General features: G+C 43.1%; 1 protein-coding gene across 1 annotated transcript in view; it reads right to left on the bottom strand.

The window, feature by feature from the left end:
- The window catches only part of RYK (receptor like tyrosine kinase), a 70,721-nt gene that overhangs the window by 36,586 nt on the left and 20,157 nt on the right, over nucleotides 1-13,978 (bottom strand). The window contains exons 3-6 of the mRNA XM_086468553.1: nucleotides 13,357-13,456; nucleotides 12,049-12,183; nucleotides 3,724-3,780; nucleotides 2,217-2,361 (exon numbers count right to left, since the gene is read on the bottom strand). Of these exons, the coding sequence (XP_086324679.1) occupies nucleotides 2,217-2,361; nucleotides 3,724-3,780; nucleotides 12,049-12,183; nucleotides 13,357-13,456 (437 nt within the window). The remainder of the gene's footprint in view (nucleotides 1-2,216; nucleotides 2,362-3,723; nucleotides 3,781-12,048; nucleotides 12,184-13,356; nucleotides 13,457-13,978) is intronic.

The raw sequence follows: 13,978 nt of genomic DNA, 5'->3' as shown, positions 1-13,978 counted from the left end.
GCTATGGCTGGAAACTCCTTTTGTAACTTGATCACTTACTAGCCCTATGGATTTCTTTGGCTGCCTTACTGATGCAAGCAAGTTTGAAAAAGGAGTTATTCTTTTTATGCCTGTCGCAAGTCTGAAAAACTACCTTTTTGGCTGGCTTCATTCTGTTTTTCAGGTTTAACTTGCTCATGTTTACGAGCCACCTTAGTTTTCTCACTTGCATACTACATCAGCCTTTTAAATGATGCCTTCTTGCTTTTAATAACCCCCATTATCCTGCTGTTAAGCCATGCCAACTTTCTTTGGCACTTTTTCAAATGCCTTTGATAGGAGGTATGCAAGCATCTGAACTTCCAATATAATGTTCTTAAATAGTCCATCTGAAGCCTGTAAATTCAGCTGCCTGGTTTTAGCTTCTGTTTAACAACCTTCCTCAATTTTATTTAGTTCTGGTGTTTGAAATTAAGAGCAACAGCAGTGGGGTTTTCAGCTTCTGTTGCTCCTGGGAGGTCGTTAACCCTAGCGACGTTATCATTTTTGATTCAGAACGCCTTTACGGCAATGTTTTCAGCTTGTTATTCAAAACCAAATGAAAAGTTGTTTCTTCTCTCATGAATTCCTTGACTAGCTGCTACATCAAGCAATCACCAACAGTATGTAATGCTAGTGCATAACACTGAGGCTAAATTATAACACTGAACCAGTTTCTCAATCAAGCACTTGAAACATCACCTCACGGTCCCTTTGCTGGCTCCAGTGCATGCTGCCCGTTCTGAACGCAAAATTCCCCAGATCCCGACTTTCAGGCACATTTTGCCTCTGTTACACCTTTGCTCTGATGCCAGTTGACCACAGCTCTTACCCAGGAGCGCACCCAAGGTTTGGCCAGGTCAGGCACGTCTGGGCTCAAAAAGCAAGCCTTCACATGGCTCTCTAAAGAACTAAATCCCACTACCTGCACAAACTTCATGGAAATTATCCGAAGGCCATACACTGATTTAGAGGAAATTTTTTAATACCTGCAAACCCCAGAGTATCAACATTACATGAATTTTTAGCTCGTATCTCCACAGAAATCAAGTACAACGGAGTGGACAAAAGGACATTCGATCACACTCCTAGGCTGAGACGATCTCTCAAAAACTCATAGATGACACTTCACACACTCTATAAATGCAATACTTTTCCTTTCTGAACTAAAGCAAGCTGCACATCCTTTAACACCTTCTACTGATTAAAAACCCTCAGCAGACAATTAGGCACAAATGAACTGAGGAGATCTAAGTCATTTGGTTAGATAGTCAGGCCTTGAGAAACCATTGCTACTTACTACACTGACATCCCCCCAAAAAACAAGTGGTTAGGGAACACCAGAGCAGTAAATGGCAAAAAGAAAACCAGAAACAAACAGATGAATGGATAGAGAGGAAGACAAAAAGATAGAGCTACTCTGAGAGGCTGCAGGCAGGAACAGAAACAGTTCAAGACAACGCTTCAACAGGGGCGACCACCCACGGGCCTGACTTTTCCAAAGTATTCAGTTTCAAAACTGCCTGCTTCTGAACAGTTGCATCTGATGCAGCTTGTTCACACAGCCTCAGCAGAGCCTCAGTCCACCTGCTTTTCCAGCCTCCCTTCCACCTTGGTGTTTAATCCCCACTCAGCTGACCATATTGCCCTTGGGTTCACGTTACAAGTCCGTTTCACATGCATGTGCCAATTTGTTTTTTCTGGATTGAAAAACACAGTTGGGAGAGCACCACATTTTCAGCCTTATAACCAAGCAGTTGTAATCCCCAGACTTCACCCTTAGGCCAAAGTGAATACTGATAAATCAATCAAAATAGAGAAAACTGAAATTCAGTCTCTTGTAGAAGTCAGTAAAACACAAATATTTTCAGTGTGCCCTGATATCTATCAAATTTTCCTTCAATCCTGACAATCCCTGTAGATCTGATTCTGGCTAAATTTCCCCACTGTGTGTCCTCCACACAAGTATTCTGGCAAAAACCCAAGAGCCACAACCCTCCCACCCCATAAACAGCAGAGTACCTGCAACTGCTGCCTTTCTGCAATACAGCACTTACCATGACTCTACACAGACAGTAATTGCAACAGCTTGAAGTCAAGAGCAGAAATTGTACTACAGAGTGCTTATTTTGAGAGCAGAATTCCCAAATTTGAGCAAACGTGTCCCAAAAACGCACCTCAACAGCTTGAATACATACCTGTCATCCAACTCTATCCTCTTCATGCTGTGGAGATGCAAGACAGCTAATATTATTGCCACCAGGAATATAACAGCACAGCACACGCCTACACTGATATAAAACACACGGGTAGAAGTGGTGGGAGCTGCGTTTACAGGATCGACTGAAATAGAAAGGTGAAAAGTTACTGAAAATTTCTCAAAAAAACAACACAAAAGAAAAAGGAAACAAAACCAAACCAAACCAACCCCACAAATAGTATTTTGTTAGTTCCCAGCATGCTGATGTGTCAGGAGCGCAGTGCTGCTGTCCCCAGCCCTGCCCCCAGTGCCCTGCCACCCAGGTCCAGCAGGAACAGGAGCCAGCCTGCTGAGGCAGACCGCAGTAACCCCCAGAATAGTGGGTACCACAGTTCCTGCTGCAGCAAATCAGGGCAGGGCCCAGCAAGGCACTTGATGCCTCCATCTATTTACTGGGACAAAAGGAGGGTTCCTACTGAAGGATAAAAGCTAGCCAGGAATCTCCCAAAATGGTCTTGTTAGTCCTGCTGGTTCTACCTCGCACAACCCCTTGACCCTCCTCCACAGCTTCCATGCTGCAAACACAGTAGGAGCACAGACAAACCTGGCCTCCAGCTCAGCTGAGCCCCAACGCAGCAAGCTAGCTACTGGAAGAGCAAGAGTCACCTGCACACCAGGACACACACCACTACAGTGAATAAAACGCAACTAACACCTACGTGCAGTGTGATAGTGGCGCTTACACACTGACCAAACGTGTCAGAGCACACAACTTTAGCTTCTCCTCCTGATTTCAGGGTATTCAGCCCCCTGACCCGAATCTTAACACAGCAGCGTTAACAGGGCAGTTGAGATTCTTTTGAGAAAGAGGATTAACTGCGGCGAGTTTTACAGCAAAATTCTGCAGTTGCACCCCGGCAGAGGGCTGGCTGCTGTGCTGGCCTTTGGCTGGTGCTAAGTAGCAACACGGGCAGAGGGACTGAAGGCAATAGCCCTAGCCATCCCCCATTTTAAATCGGGCATCATGGAGAACAATTGCCGTGGAAAAGACAGCAATTGCTCAGAGATAACTGAGAAATGCGCTCCACTGCTTTCCAAAAGCATTTTGGCAAAAATGTTTACATTTGGGGTACTACAGAGGCTGAGCACAGTCAATCGATGATATTTCCAGCTAGAAGAGGAGTGAGTAAAAGAAACTACCTCATTCTATTCATGCAATACTGACAAGTTAAAAACAGCAAACCAGACAGGTCCTAAAATCAAGAAAATAGATCAGTCATGTACAGAAACTAGAATCCCTAAGACACGATAAAAAAACATTATTAGGAGACTTGGAATATATTCCCAGTTCAAATATTTAATTACAAAAAACCCCACTAAAATACTGCGTATAGTACAGACTACCTGGGGAGTGTTTTCATAGGGAAAGCTGTGGAAACAGAAAGAACATCACAAGTTTTTCATTTTTTATACCCAAAGTCAGTTGCACACTCAGAATTACTTACAAATAGCCTTGCTGCTGTTTTTGTCAGAGGCTGGAGATTTTACTTCTGGTTCAAGCTCTAAACAGATGAGAGAAAAACATTAAGTTTGGTACACATTTATTATTGCAGCCCTTCACCAGAAGTCAACTGCCTCATTTCTCAAAAAAATAAATCTGCTTTTCCAAATAGGTGAGCCAACTTAAGGACTATAGTTACCTGTAGATGGTCATTTAAAATCCTAACCACTGCATAATAATCACACTTCTTTAAAACACATGCGACAGATATTTCACCACTGATACACAAGTCCATTAAGGCAGTGCTTGAACCCACTGAATCTACCTACCTCGAAAAACCCTCCAGCTTGTCCAAAGTCCAAAGCAGCAGAGAGTAGAAAGAGGAGGTGCAGAGTATGTGAGTGTAACATTAAGTCAATAAACAACAGAATCAGTTACTACAGGATAGAAGATAATTTCTTGAATGTTCAATAATACTACCCTGACCTTTTGGAAGAAATTCTGGCTCCAGTTTAATGCTGCTCATCCTAGAAGAAGCTAGAGATGCACCCGTGGGCACTGTGCCTTCAGCTGATGCTACCGTCACGAGTGTTTTAAAACTGAAGGATGAAAAAGGTAATGCCTATTTAAATACTCTTAAATATGGAACAAAAGGCACAAGGACAGTACTCAAGTGAAAGCAGTCTTTTAGAAAGGGGATAAATCTTCATTAAGCTTTCTATGAGTCTGATCACCGAGAGGAACAGCGCAAACCAAGGGCGTGCAGGCCATGGAGGTGACTTCAGATGAACCTCATTGAGGACTTGCATGTAGTTGAGGCAATACAATGGATTTCTGGGAATGCAAAGACACAGTCCCATGTGGGGGATCTCAGCTGGACTGAGGCTCCTGAACATGACAACTTTGACCTTGAGAGGATTCCAGTCTACCCACGAGAGAACAGACAGAAGCAAGAAGAGCTGCAGCTGCAAGATAAGCAAGTCCTGAGAAAGTGTCGGCTACAAGACAAGGTGTACATGTCGTTTTGGCAGAATGCATGATTGCGTGTATGGAAATAAAACAGTATATAAGACGCAGCCGAAAGTTCAATAAACAGCTTTTGCTTGAAATCATATTGGTTGGAAGGCAGAGTCCGTCCTTGCACGACTACAATTGGTAACCCCGACGTGATACCGATTAAGGAGGCTTGATCGCACATCGGAGGAAGGCAAGGGGCCGGTCAGGGGAGAGAAGACGATCTTCTCCAGGCGTCTGAGAGACGGGAAGTGTGCACACAAATCACCTGGGAAATTGCAGGTGGGTGACCGGGAAGAATAAAAATCCCTCTAAGAGGGAGAAAAGATTCAGGAGATACTACTACATATACTCTCTAAGAGAGATGTGAAGATTGATAAACAAACTGTGACTAAACTGTTGCATTGGGGACAAAGACGGGGATTTTTCAAAACCCCAAACGATGTCTTTGAATCTGGAATATGGGCCGATATGGGTCAGGTCTTGTGGGACTCGGTCGGCGCTGGCTCAAAGGAAGCAGCTAATCTTGCTCCCATCTGGAGACAGATTAAGACTGTTTTGGAGGATATTAAAACAGAAAAACGAGTAGTGCTTTCGGCACAGCAGGCTTTGACCCCAAAGGCTGAGGCTCCTAATGAGTTGCGAGCGTATCCGGTGGATGCCCGATGATTTTTTCAGGGGGAGGACTACAGAGTAATTCCTACTGCACCACCTTTACTGTCCATGCCTGCACCACCTTAACCTATCTGCCTGGGAAAGGTGCGTGGGAAGCGACAGACACTTAGATTTAGGAACAACTAAGTTCTCAGGAATGCGCTGCTTAACCTATCCGCCTGGGAAAGAGCAGCCAGAAGGTTTCGGGGGGGGGGGGACGGGGGGGACGGGACGGGGACACACGGGACGGGGACACACGGGACGGGACGGACGGAAAGCAGGAGTGGCCCTCCCGAACCATGATCCTGCTCAGAAATGGCAAGGGATAATAAAAGAAGCCATAATTGAGGGTCAATTTGTTCCTAATGCTTTCCCGGTGATCACGCCGGATCCCGCTCACCCTCAACATCGGCAGTGGGCTCCATTAGATTGGAAACTCGTTCGAGAGGCACAAAAGTCAATTCAACAGTGGGGCTTGCAAAATCCATATGTACAAGCCATAGTTGATTCTATATTTTCGGGCAAGTTGTTGACACTCGAATTGAGAGACAGTTGCCAGACGGACACCCTGGAGCACCCCCTCTCCGAGTACCCCTGGTTCCACGGGACACTATCACAACTAAAAACAATGCAGCTGGTGCTGGTGGGCGCGCAGGCTCCCACAGTGTCTTCCTGTCGCAGCAGAGCGAGACAGCACCCGGAGAGTGTGTCCTCCCCTTCAGCTGCTGGGGCCAACCGGCCCCAGCCCCCGCAGCCCCCGCACCGACGGCCTGGCCGAGCACCTCCCATAGCCCACCCCCCAGCAAGGAGGAAGGAGCGGCAGGAACAACAGAGTGATGAACTGACCACAACCCCCATTCCCTGTTCCCCCCCTGCGCTGCTCGGGGGGAGGAGGGAGTGAAATCAGGAATAAAGTTAAGCCTGGGAAAGAAGGGAGAGGTGGGGGGACAGGGGACCCCCGGCATCACCCCTGGGGTCATCCCAACCCTTTACCCCCCTGCAAAAAATGCACTTCACATAGAAAGAAAAAAAAAGAAAAAAAAAAAGGGAACTGCATAAAAGATATAAAAGCCTTTGACAGATTTCTTGAAGTGCAATAAAGAATACCTGCTTAATAACACTTTGTTGTTATTGAGTTTTCTCAGATTCAGTTGGCACCCCAGATGCGACAATCTCTGTCCGGCCGCAGGAGCCGCTGAGGACAGGGACTCCCTAGGTGCGCCCTGGGCCCTTTTCTCAGAGGGACTCCCTGACTCATCTGACTCGCTGCAGGGGCAGACAAGGACCATCTATGGAAAAAGGTATTCTTTCTGGTTCTGGTTCGGGTATATCCTCTGGCAAGTGTCCGTGAAACGTAGGAGACGTCCTACGATGGACACCGTACATGTGGCAATATAGTGCATAGCACTTAATCTGGAATGTACTCTGGTCTGGCTCTGTAATTTGCTCAGTGCTTGCACTGTGCACTGGGTCGGCATTGATGTTAACGTGTATTCTGACCACTGGCATTGATATTTGACTACGCGAATTGGAACTTGTCTGACATACGTATGATATTGGATCTTAGTCTGCTTAATGCTATAGTTGCTATTGTAGTAATCATAGTTGCAAGTGTCCTCTTATGTCTTTTGTGTGAATGGTGTAAAGGAGCTCCTCGTGTGGTAGTGTAAAACTTGGTTATCAGTATTTGAATGTGTGAGTGAGTGAGACACAGTGTTATTGTTATCATTATACGGATGATATTTTGTTAGCCGCACCTTGTTTGCCGCTTTTAGATGAAATAGAAAAGGACACGCACAAATCACTAGAAAATTACGGGTTGATCGTGGCACCTGAAAAGATGCAGTGACAGCAGTGATGGTTGTATTTGGGAATGAAAGTGTTGGATCAAGTGGTGAGGCCGCAACCTATTCGGTTAGAAGTGAATATAAAAACGCCGAATGATGTACAAAAGGTGGCAGGAATGATTAATTGGATCGATCCTATTTAGAGTTGACGTCACCTAAACTACAGCCACTTTCGGATCTTTTGAAGGGGTACCCTGATATAGCTGCTCCTCAAAAATTAACACCTGAAGCGAAACAAGTGATTGAAGACGTAGAACAAGCAATTAGCAGAAGTCAAGTGTGGAGGACTGATTTGACCGTGGTCGTGCGTGTTTTTGCGATGATAGATGGAGTAATGCCCTTTGCCATGATAGCACAATGGAATTCTGATTGGTCTGACCCATTACATGTGTTAGAATGGGCGTTTTTGCCATTTAGACCACGTAAGACAGCTCCTGGGATTTTTGAACTTTTGGCACAAATTATTATAAAAACGCAAGCTCGATGTCAAGAATTGACAGGCAATGATCCTGAGAGAATAATTATTCCTGTTCAAACGGAATTTTTTGAACGGCGTTTTGCCAACAATTCAGCCTTACAAGCAGCGTTGGCAGGTTTTGAGGAGCAAATATCCTATCATCTCCCCTCTCATCCTCTTATAAAATTAGGCAGTCAAGTGCGATTTGCACAAAAACAGTTGAGCCAATCAGAACCAGTGGCTGGGCTAACCATGTTTACGGATGGATCAGGAAAAACTGCAAAAGTGGCTGTTGTAAAGAATGATGGCCAGCAGTGGCAGTAGCTGATCGAACGTCAAGATGGGTCTCCACAAACTGTGGAACTCCGGGCCATGGTGACGGTTTTTCAAGATTTTGATGAGCCATTAAATATTGTCACTGACTCTGCATATGTTGCTGGTTTGGTACAACGATTGGATAAGTCTGTGTTAGGTCATGTGACAAATGAAAGATTATTTGGGGTATTAAAATTATTATGGCTTGTGATTCAAGAGCAACAGCATCTGTATTATGTTTTGCATGTTAGAAGCCACACAACATTGTCAGGTTTTATTGCTGAAGGTAATGCTCAAGCCGATGCTGCTGTAGCAGGGGTAGAATGGGACCAGTACCTAATATTAAACAGCAAGCTGTAGAGTCCCATCAATTTTTTCATCAAGGACACCAGGCGTTGAAGAGACAGCTTCGTCTATCTAACACAGAGGCCCGGGCTATCGTTGTAGCGTGCTCAGATTGTCAGGGACAGCACATTCCTTGGTATTATGGAACCAATTCGTGTGGGTTACAAGCCTTACAAATTTGGCGGACAGATGTCACACCTGTGTCAGACTTTGGGCAAGTGACGCGTGTGCATGTTTCAACTGACACCTTTTCTTAGTCAGCAAAGAATGTTATTTGACATTGGCAACGTTCGTTTTCGGTTGCAGGTGTTCCACATAAAATTAAGACCCATAATAGCCCAGTGTATAAATCTAACAAGGTGAAATTGTTTTTGTCTTTTTGGGGAATTCAACGTGTGACCGGTATCCCTCATTCTCCCACAGGACAATGTATTGTGGAGCGTGCCCATGGCACCTTGAAGTGTATGCTCCAAAAACAAAAAGGGGGAATGGTGGGGGAAAGTCCAGAACCATGCCTTAAGAAAGCTATATACTTCTTAAATTTTCTACAGGTAACAGATGATGAACCACAGCCGTCAATGCTGTGGCATTTTGGATCCCTGACACCTATCTCTGGGGTGACACCAGGGGTCAAGGTGCAAATGAAGGATCTGGTTGCGGGTCAATGGTCCCCTTCAATGTGAATTGTTGATGTGGGGAAGAGGATATGCTTGTGTTTCCACAGATGGCGGTCCTTGGTGGGTTCCAGCTCGTTGTGTTTGGCCTGTGGTGGATGGTGTGCGCCAGTGACAGATGGATAGTTTCGCGGCCAGGGCAGAGCATGTGGATTGCCCTAGCCAACAGGACAGGACAGGATTCTATTTGTTTATCTACTACGTTGCCTGGTAATCTGCTCTCAACATGTTCGGTGGGTCAACCCTTGGACAGTTGGTCTGTACCTGCAGGCCAACAGGTGGTGGCCGAGGGTTCAGGAGTGGTTCATAACTGGGAGGAACGGGTTCCGTGTCTAAGCCAAGGTAACTTTGAACAACAGGAGATGGAACTCTTGCAATCTGTAAAAATGGATTATTGCCTGTATTTTGATTATTCAGAGAAAAATCACACAATGGGATAATGTATAAATTCTAGCTTGATTGTGTATGGAAATGATAGTTTTTGGTGTAATTAGACATCAAAAAATGTTTCACAACCTAGTAGCCATCCACTTAGCCTACCCCCCCGGGGAGTGTTTCTATTTGCGGAGATAAGAGTGTGGCTTGATATCCCCTCACATCTCAAAGAAGGACCTTGTAGCTTGGACCACTTAACAGTATTGACACCTAATGATACAGTGATCCACAGTGCTTCTCACAGACGACCACACAATAAGCGAACCGTTCACGCCTATATAAACCTGTGTAAGGATAGATTGAATTTCTGGGACCCTGACAAACCATACCCATATCTATCTTTGCTCCCAGGGTGGCAACCGCTCAGGCACTAACTACTCTTAATAAACCTGGGTGTTGGTTAGCAAAACTGACTCATGTCACCTCAATGGCTAGAAGTGGACTGTTATTAGATGTAGATTTGGTTGGACATGCTACATTGTAAAATGGAGCTCCCATAGAATTTTTTATTCTTGGCATAAGGGCGTGGGCATGAAGATCTTGAAAGCATGTGTTGTATGAACTTGTCAGAGCACTTAGAATCAGTTCATAAGAGTACTCAGCTGTTGAATGAAGGAGTGAAGAACCCTCAGGTTGATGACAGGTGGAGTTGGTTAAATAACCTTTTTAATAGCTGGGGATTGTTTGGTTGGGTTTAATCACCAATTAAGACTGGAATTTTGATATTAATTGTTCTTGTAGTTGTGTTATTGATGTTGCCATGTTTAATGACCCTGATGCAAAAGGCCCTGCAGAAGGCAGCACAGGCAACTTTTGTAGCATAAATACAAAAAGGGGGAATTGCAGGGGATCTCAGCTGGACTGAGGCCCCTGAACAGGACGACTTTGACCTTGAGAGGATTCCAGTCTACCCATGAGAGAACAGACAGAAGCAAGAAGAGCTGCAGCTGCAAGATAAGCAAGTCCTGAGAAAGTGTCGGCTACAAGACAAGGCGTACATGTCGTTTTGGCAGAATGCGTGATCACATGTACGGAAATAAAACAGTATATAAGATGCAGCCGAATGTTCAATAAACGGCTTTTGCCTGAAATCATATTGGTTGGAAGGCAGAGTCTGTCCTTGCACAACTAGTCCCACTTGCACATCCCCCTTCCTGCTCCTAGCTGTGAAGAGCTGCTTCCTCCTCAGTACAGCCCCTTCCGACTCCTTGGTAAGCAAGTTTAGCCTGATAAACTTGTTAAAAAGTAATCCAAGGGAAGGAAAAATCTGAGAGGAGCTAGTTGGTTGGGTTTTGTTTGGTTTTGTTTTTTAAACTTGAGGAGGAATTATTACGAACCCCTTGAGCAAAACCACTAGCAAGTTCCTGCATATTTTTAACTTATGCACTAAATCAAATCAGAAATCCCTGGATGCTCTCTATCAATCAACACACATCAAAAAAAGAGTCATTGACATTTTTATGAACCCATAGACACATGATCTTTGTAAGAATCACTTCTGCCTAATTTAGGAAAGGGCTCTCTCTCACATACCCAGATAACTATGTGGTGCCTATGGAAACCTCCTCTGCACATTCAGCAGCTCAATAAGCTATGAATGCATAAACAGTGCTGACTTCCCCCACTTAGAACATTTGAAAAAGTACCTAGGAAACACAAAATAAAGGTAAAAGTGTCATCATTATCAGCCAGACCTCCATTTTCACTAGAAAAAAATACACACTTTGAATTAAGAATGATCTTCCCATAACATCAACAAGGAATATGAGCATCACAACATTTTGTGCCAAAAAGACATGTTAGCTCTTTCGCCCACACCTTACAGAAGTTCATACTCAAGAGAAGTGACAAACTCCCCTCTGAAAAGCCAACTGCTGTCCTCAAAGGCTCCAAGTAAACTGAAGAGCCAGAAGGAGCATGTAAATAGAGAGGTGGCCATCCTCAAATGCTGCCAGAGACCAGGACACCACAGTCATTGTTAAGGTGGGTACAGTTCTTGGGATTCTCCAAAATAAGTCCTGCTGATGCCTATGAAAATACTTCTAGGAAGCAGCAACAGGAGGTAACAATCTGCAAATAGTTTGTACTAGCAGATTCCCAAGTCAAAACACAGAAGAGTCAGTCTGGGATTTCTGAAGTCTGCATTATCTACCACAATCATTCTGTACTCCAAGGCTGAAAGACTAACACCTGCTTACATTCACTAAATAGCCAATTTTAAGTTTATCATAATTTATAAGCTAAGCAGATTTTTGTTGGTATTCTTAGAACAATTTGAATACTCAGAGCGCTGCAGTCCTGAGGAAACTAGTTCCTTCCCTCCAAGCACAAAAGAAAAACATTTTTTCCTATGTATGTAAAAAGATCAGTTAATTCAGCAGGAAACTTGGGGAATTTGTTCATCCATCAGCTTCTGCTTTTACCAAAAAGTCCCCATTCATCTCTGAAAGGCAAAAATTTTACCTGATTTCACCCTATCCTCTCAGGAACTGTCACTCATGTCCTGGATCATATACCTTCCCACTCCTTTTTCCTATCATACTTCTAACACTAAAAGCTTTTTTAATATTTTAAACTTAATGTCTTACTTTTGTAGCACATTTTCCTTCGCTTGAAATTTAAAACTGTTATATTTTTTGATGAATTTATTGTCAAGTTGAGCTGCATTAGTATCGTGACCTCAGAGTCGAGTCTGCCAGTGCAGGACAGTTCAACACGAAACACTGCAAACAGACAACAAACAGGCATTAAAATTAAGTTCAAGCACTATTCAGACATTGTGGTGAAAGAATATTTAAATCATAAGGGTCTCTTAAGCGATGTCTATAATGTACATTTTTAAAGAACTTGCTATTCAGAAATGCTATTTTTGTCTTCATGCCTTGTAATTTCAGACAACTACTAAAGCATTAAAGGACATAGATATTTAATTTATGTCAGTTATATTAACAGTTTACAGATTACTAAAATTGTATCTGTGGATAAATGACCGTTAGCCATCCATTAGCTTTGGAGTTAAAGTGCTGTCACAAAAGAAGCCTCTGTTGTCACAGAAAACCAGAAAACTTAGTTTTCCTCACTGCTTTTTCAAATGCTATGAAGGTTATCTTTTTTCACAACTACTAAGTGAAAATATTTTGGTCTTATCAAATCTGATCAGAATCAAAGCTTGAACTAACATGACATCATCTACTTTCTAGTTTATATACCAGTACTATTTATGCCAACAGAGCAGACACAACAAGCCTAATTCCCCAGTGTCTGCTTTCACGGTACACAACCAAAACAACAGTATGTATTTTACTGCCCCTTGAGCATATAATAGAGCACAGGACAGTAAAGAACCACTTTCGAACAAGCATGAATGACCATCATTTGCACATTTCCTGAAACAAACAGAATTGTTTCTAGTACAAACTCTATGGAGGAGCTAATATATATCCCAAATAGTTTTCCCAGTTTTAAGCCTCCCATAAACACTTGAATGTATGAACAGCTCCCACACATCTTGAAATGTCATCTCTATACACTAGAGAAATTGAAAGGCGTGGATTTTGAAATCCATGCAACTGTTAATTACTATTGTTGAAGGAGAATGGGAACCTTGTGGTCATACATATACATAAGAAATGTCATGTTTCTTTTCCAGGAAAATCTCTACCCTCCACTAAACAAGGGGGAAAAACTATTACCCTCAGACTAATAGGCTCAATCTATAATACTCTTTTAGCAATGTCACGGCTGTTGCAGAAGGCTTGTAAATGTATTATGTTTACTAGAGAAAAATTACACTCTTATACAACACTACACACATTTTGGAAAAAATGAAGTACCACCAGAAAGCATTGTTAGTATCAGCACCAGCTGTGCACTTTCATGGAGGGTGGGGAGTTTACCTGAAAGGGTGCGAGGAACTTCTCCTTGGAGAGAAATGTTGGCCTGGGGCACAGCCATAGCCATGGGATTATCTACCTGAAATCCCAGTTTATACTCAACCTGTAACAACAGTCGGGAGACATATAAGAAATCTCTACAGTAGTAAAACGAAATGCTATATACCTTTTCATAATTCTTCTTGAAATTAAAAACCCTGTATCTCCTTTTTAAAGAAGGCTGGTGATTTTAGGTTCCCAAATTCAAGGTTTCTTATATGAAGTCTAAGACTTTTGTGACAGTTCAAATTAAGAAAACCAAAATAGAAGCCACTCTTGAAATGATTCTTGAAAATCTAGGGCAGAATTTAAAGTGCTGTATTAAAAAGAAAGCCACTACAAACCTCACTTGCTGATACTTTTAAACTTACTTGTTCAAAAGCCAGTTTGCTAAAACCATAGGAATTCAAAAAATTCCCCCTCCTCTAGTCAGTTTTATAAACTACACAGCCAAAATAGCTTACAAACAGTTTATTCAACTATAGTCAAGGTTTTGTTTCCACTTAAGAAGCTGATTCTGCAAATATTCATTAAAAAAAAAAGTACAGGACCTATCGTACAGTCATAAGCTCCTGTTGGATATCCA

This window comes from Leptosomus discolor, chromosome 7 (assembly GCF_034619465.1).
Source record: "Leptosomus discolor isolate bLepDis1 chromosome 7, bLepDis1.hap2, whole genome shotgun sequence".
Lineage (NCBI taxonomy): Eukaryota > Metazoa > Chordata > Aves > Leptosomiformes > Leptosomidae > Leptosomus > Leptosomus discolor.
The sequence above is the reverse complement of the archived record's forward strand: the minus strand, read 5'-3'. Positions and strand labels throughout refer to the sequence as shown.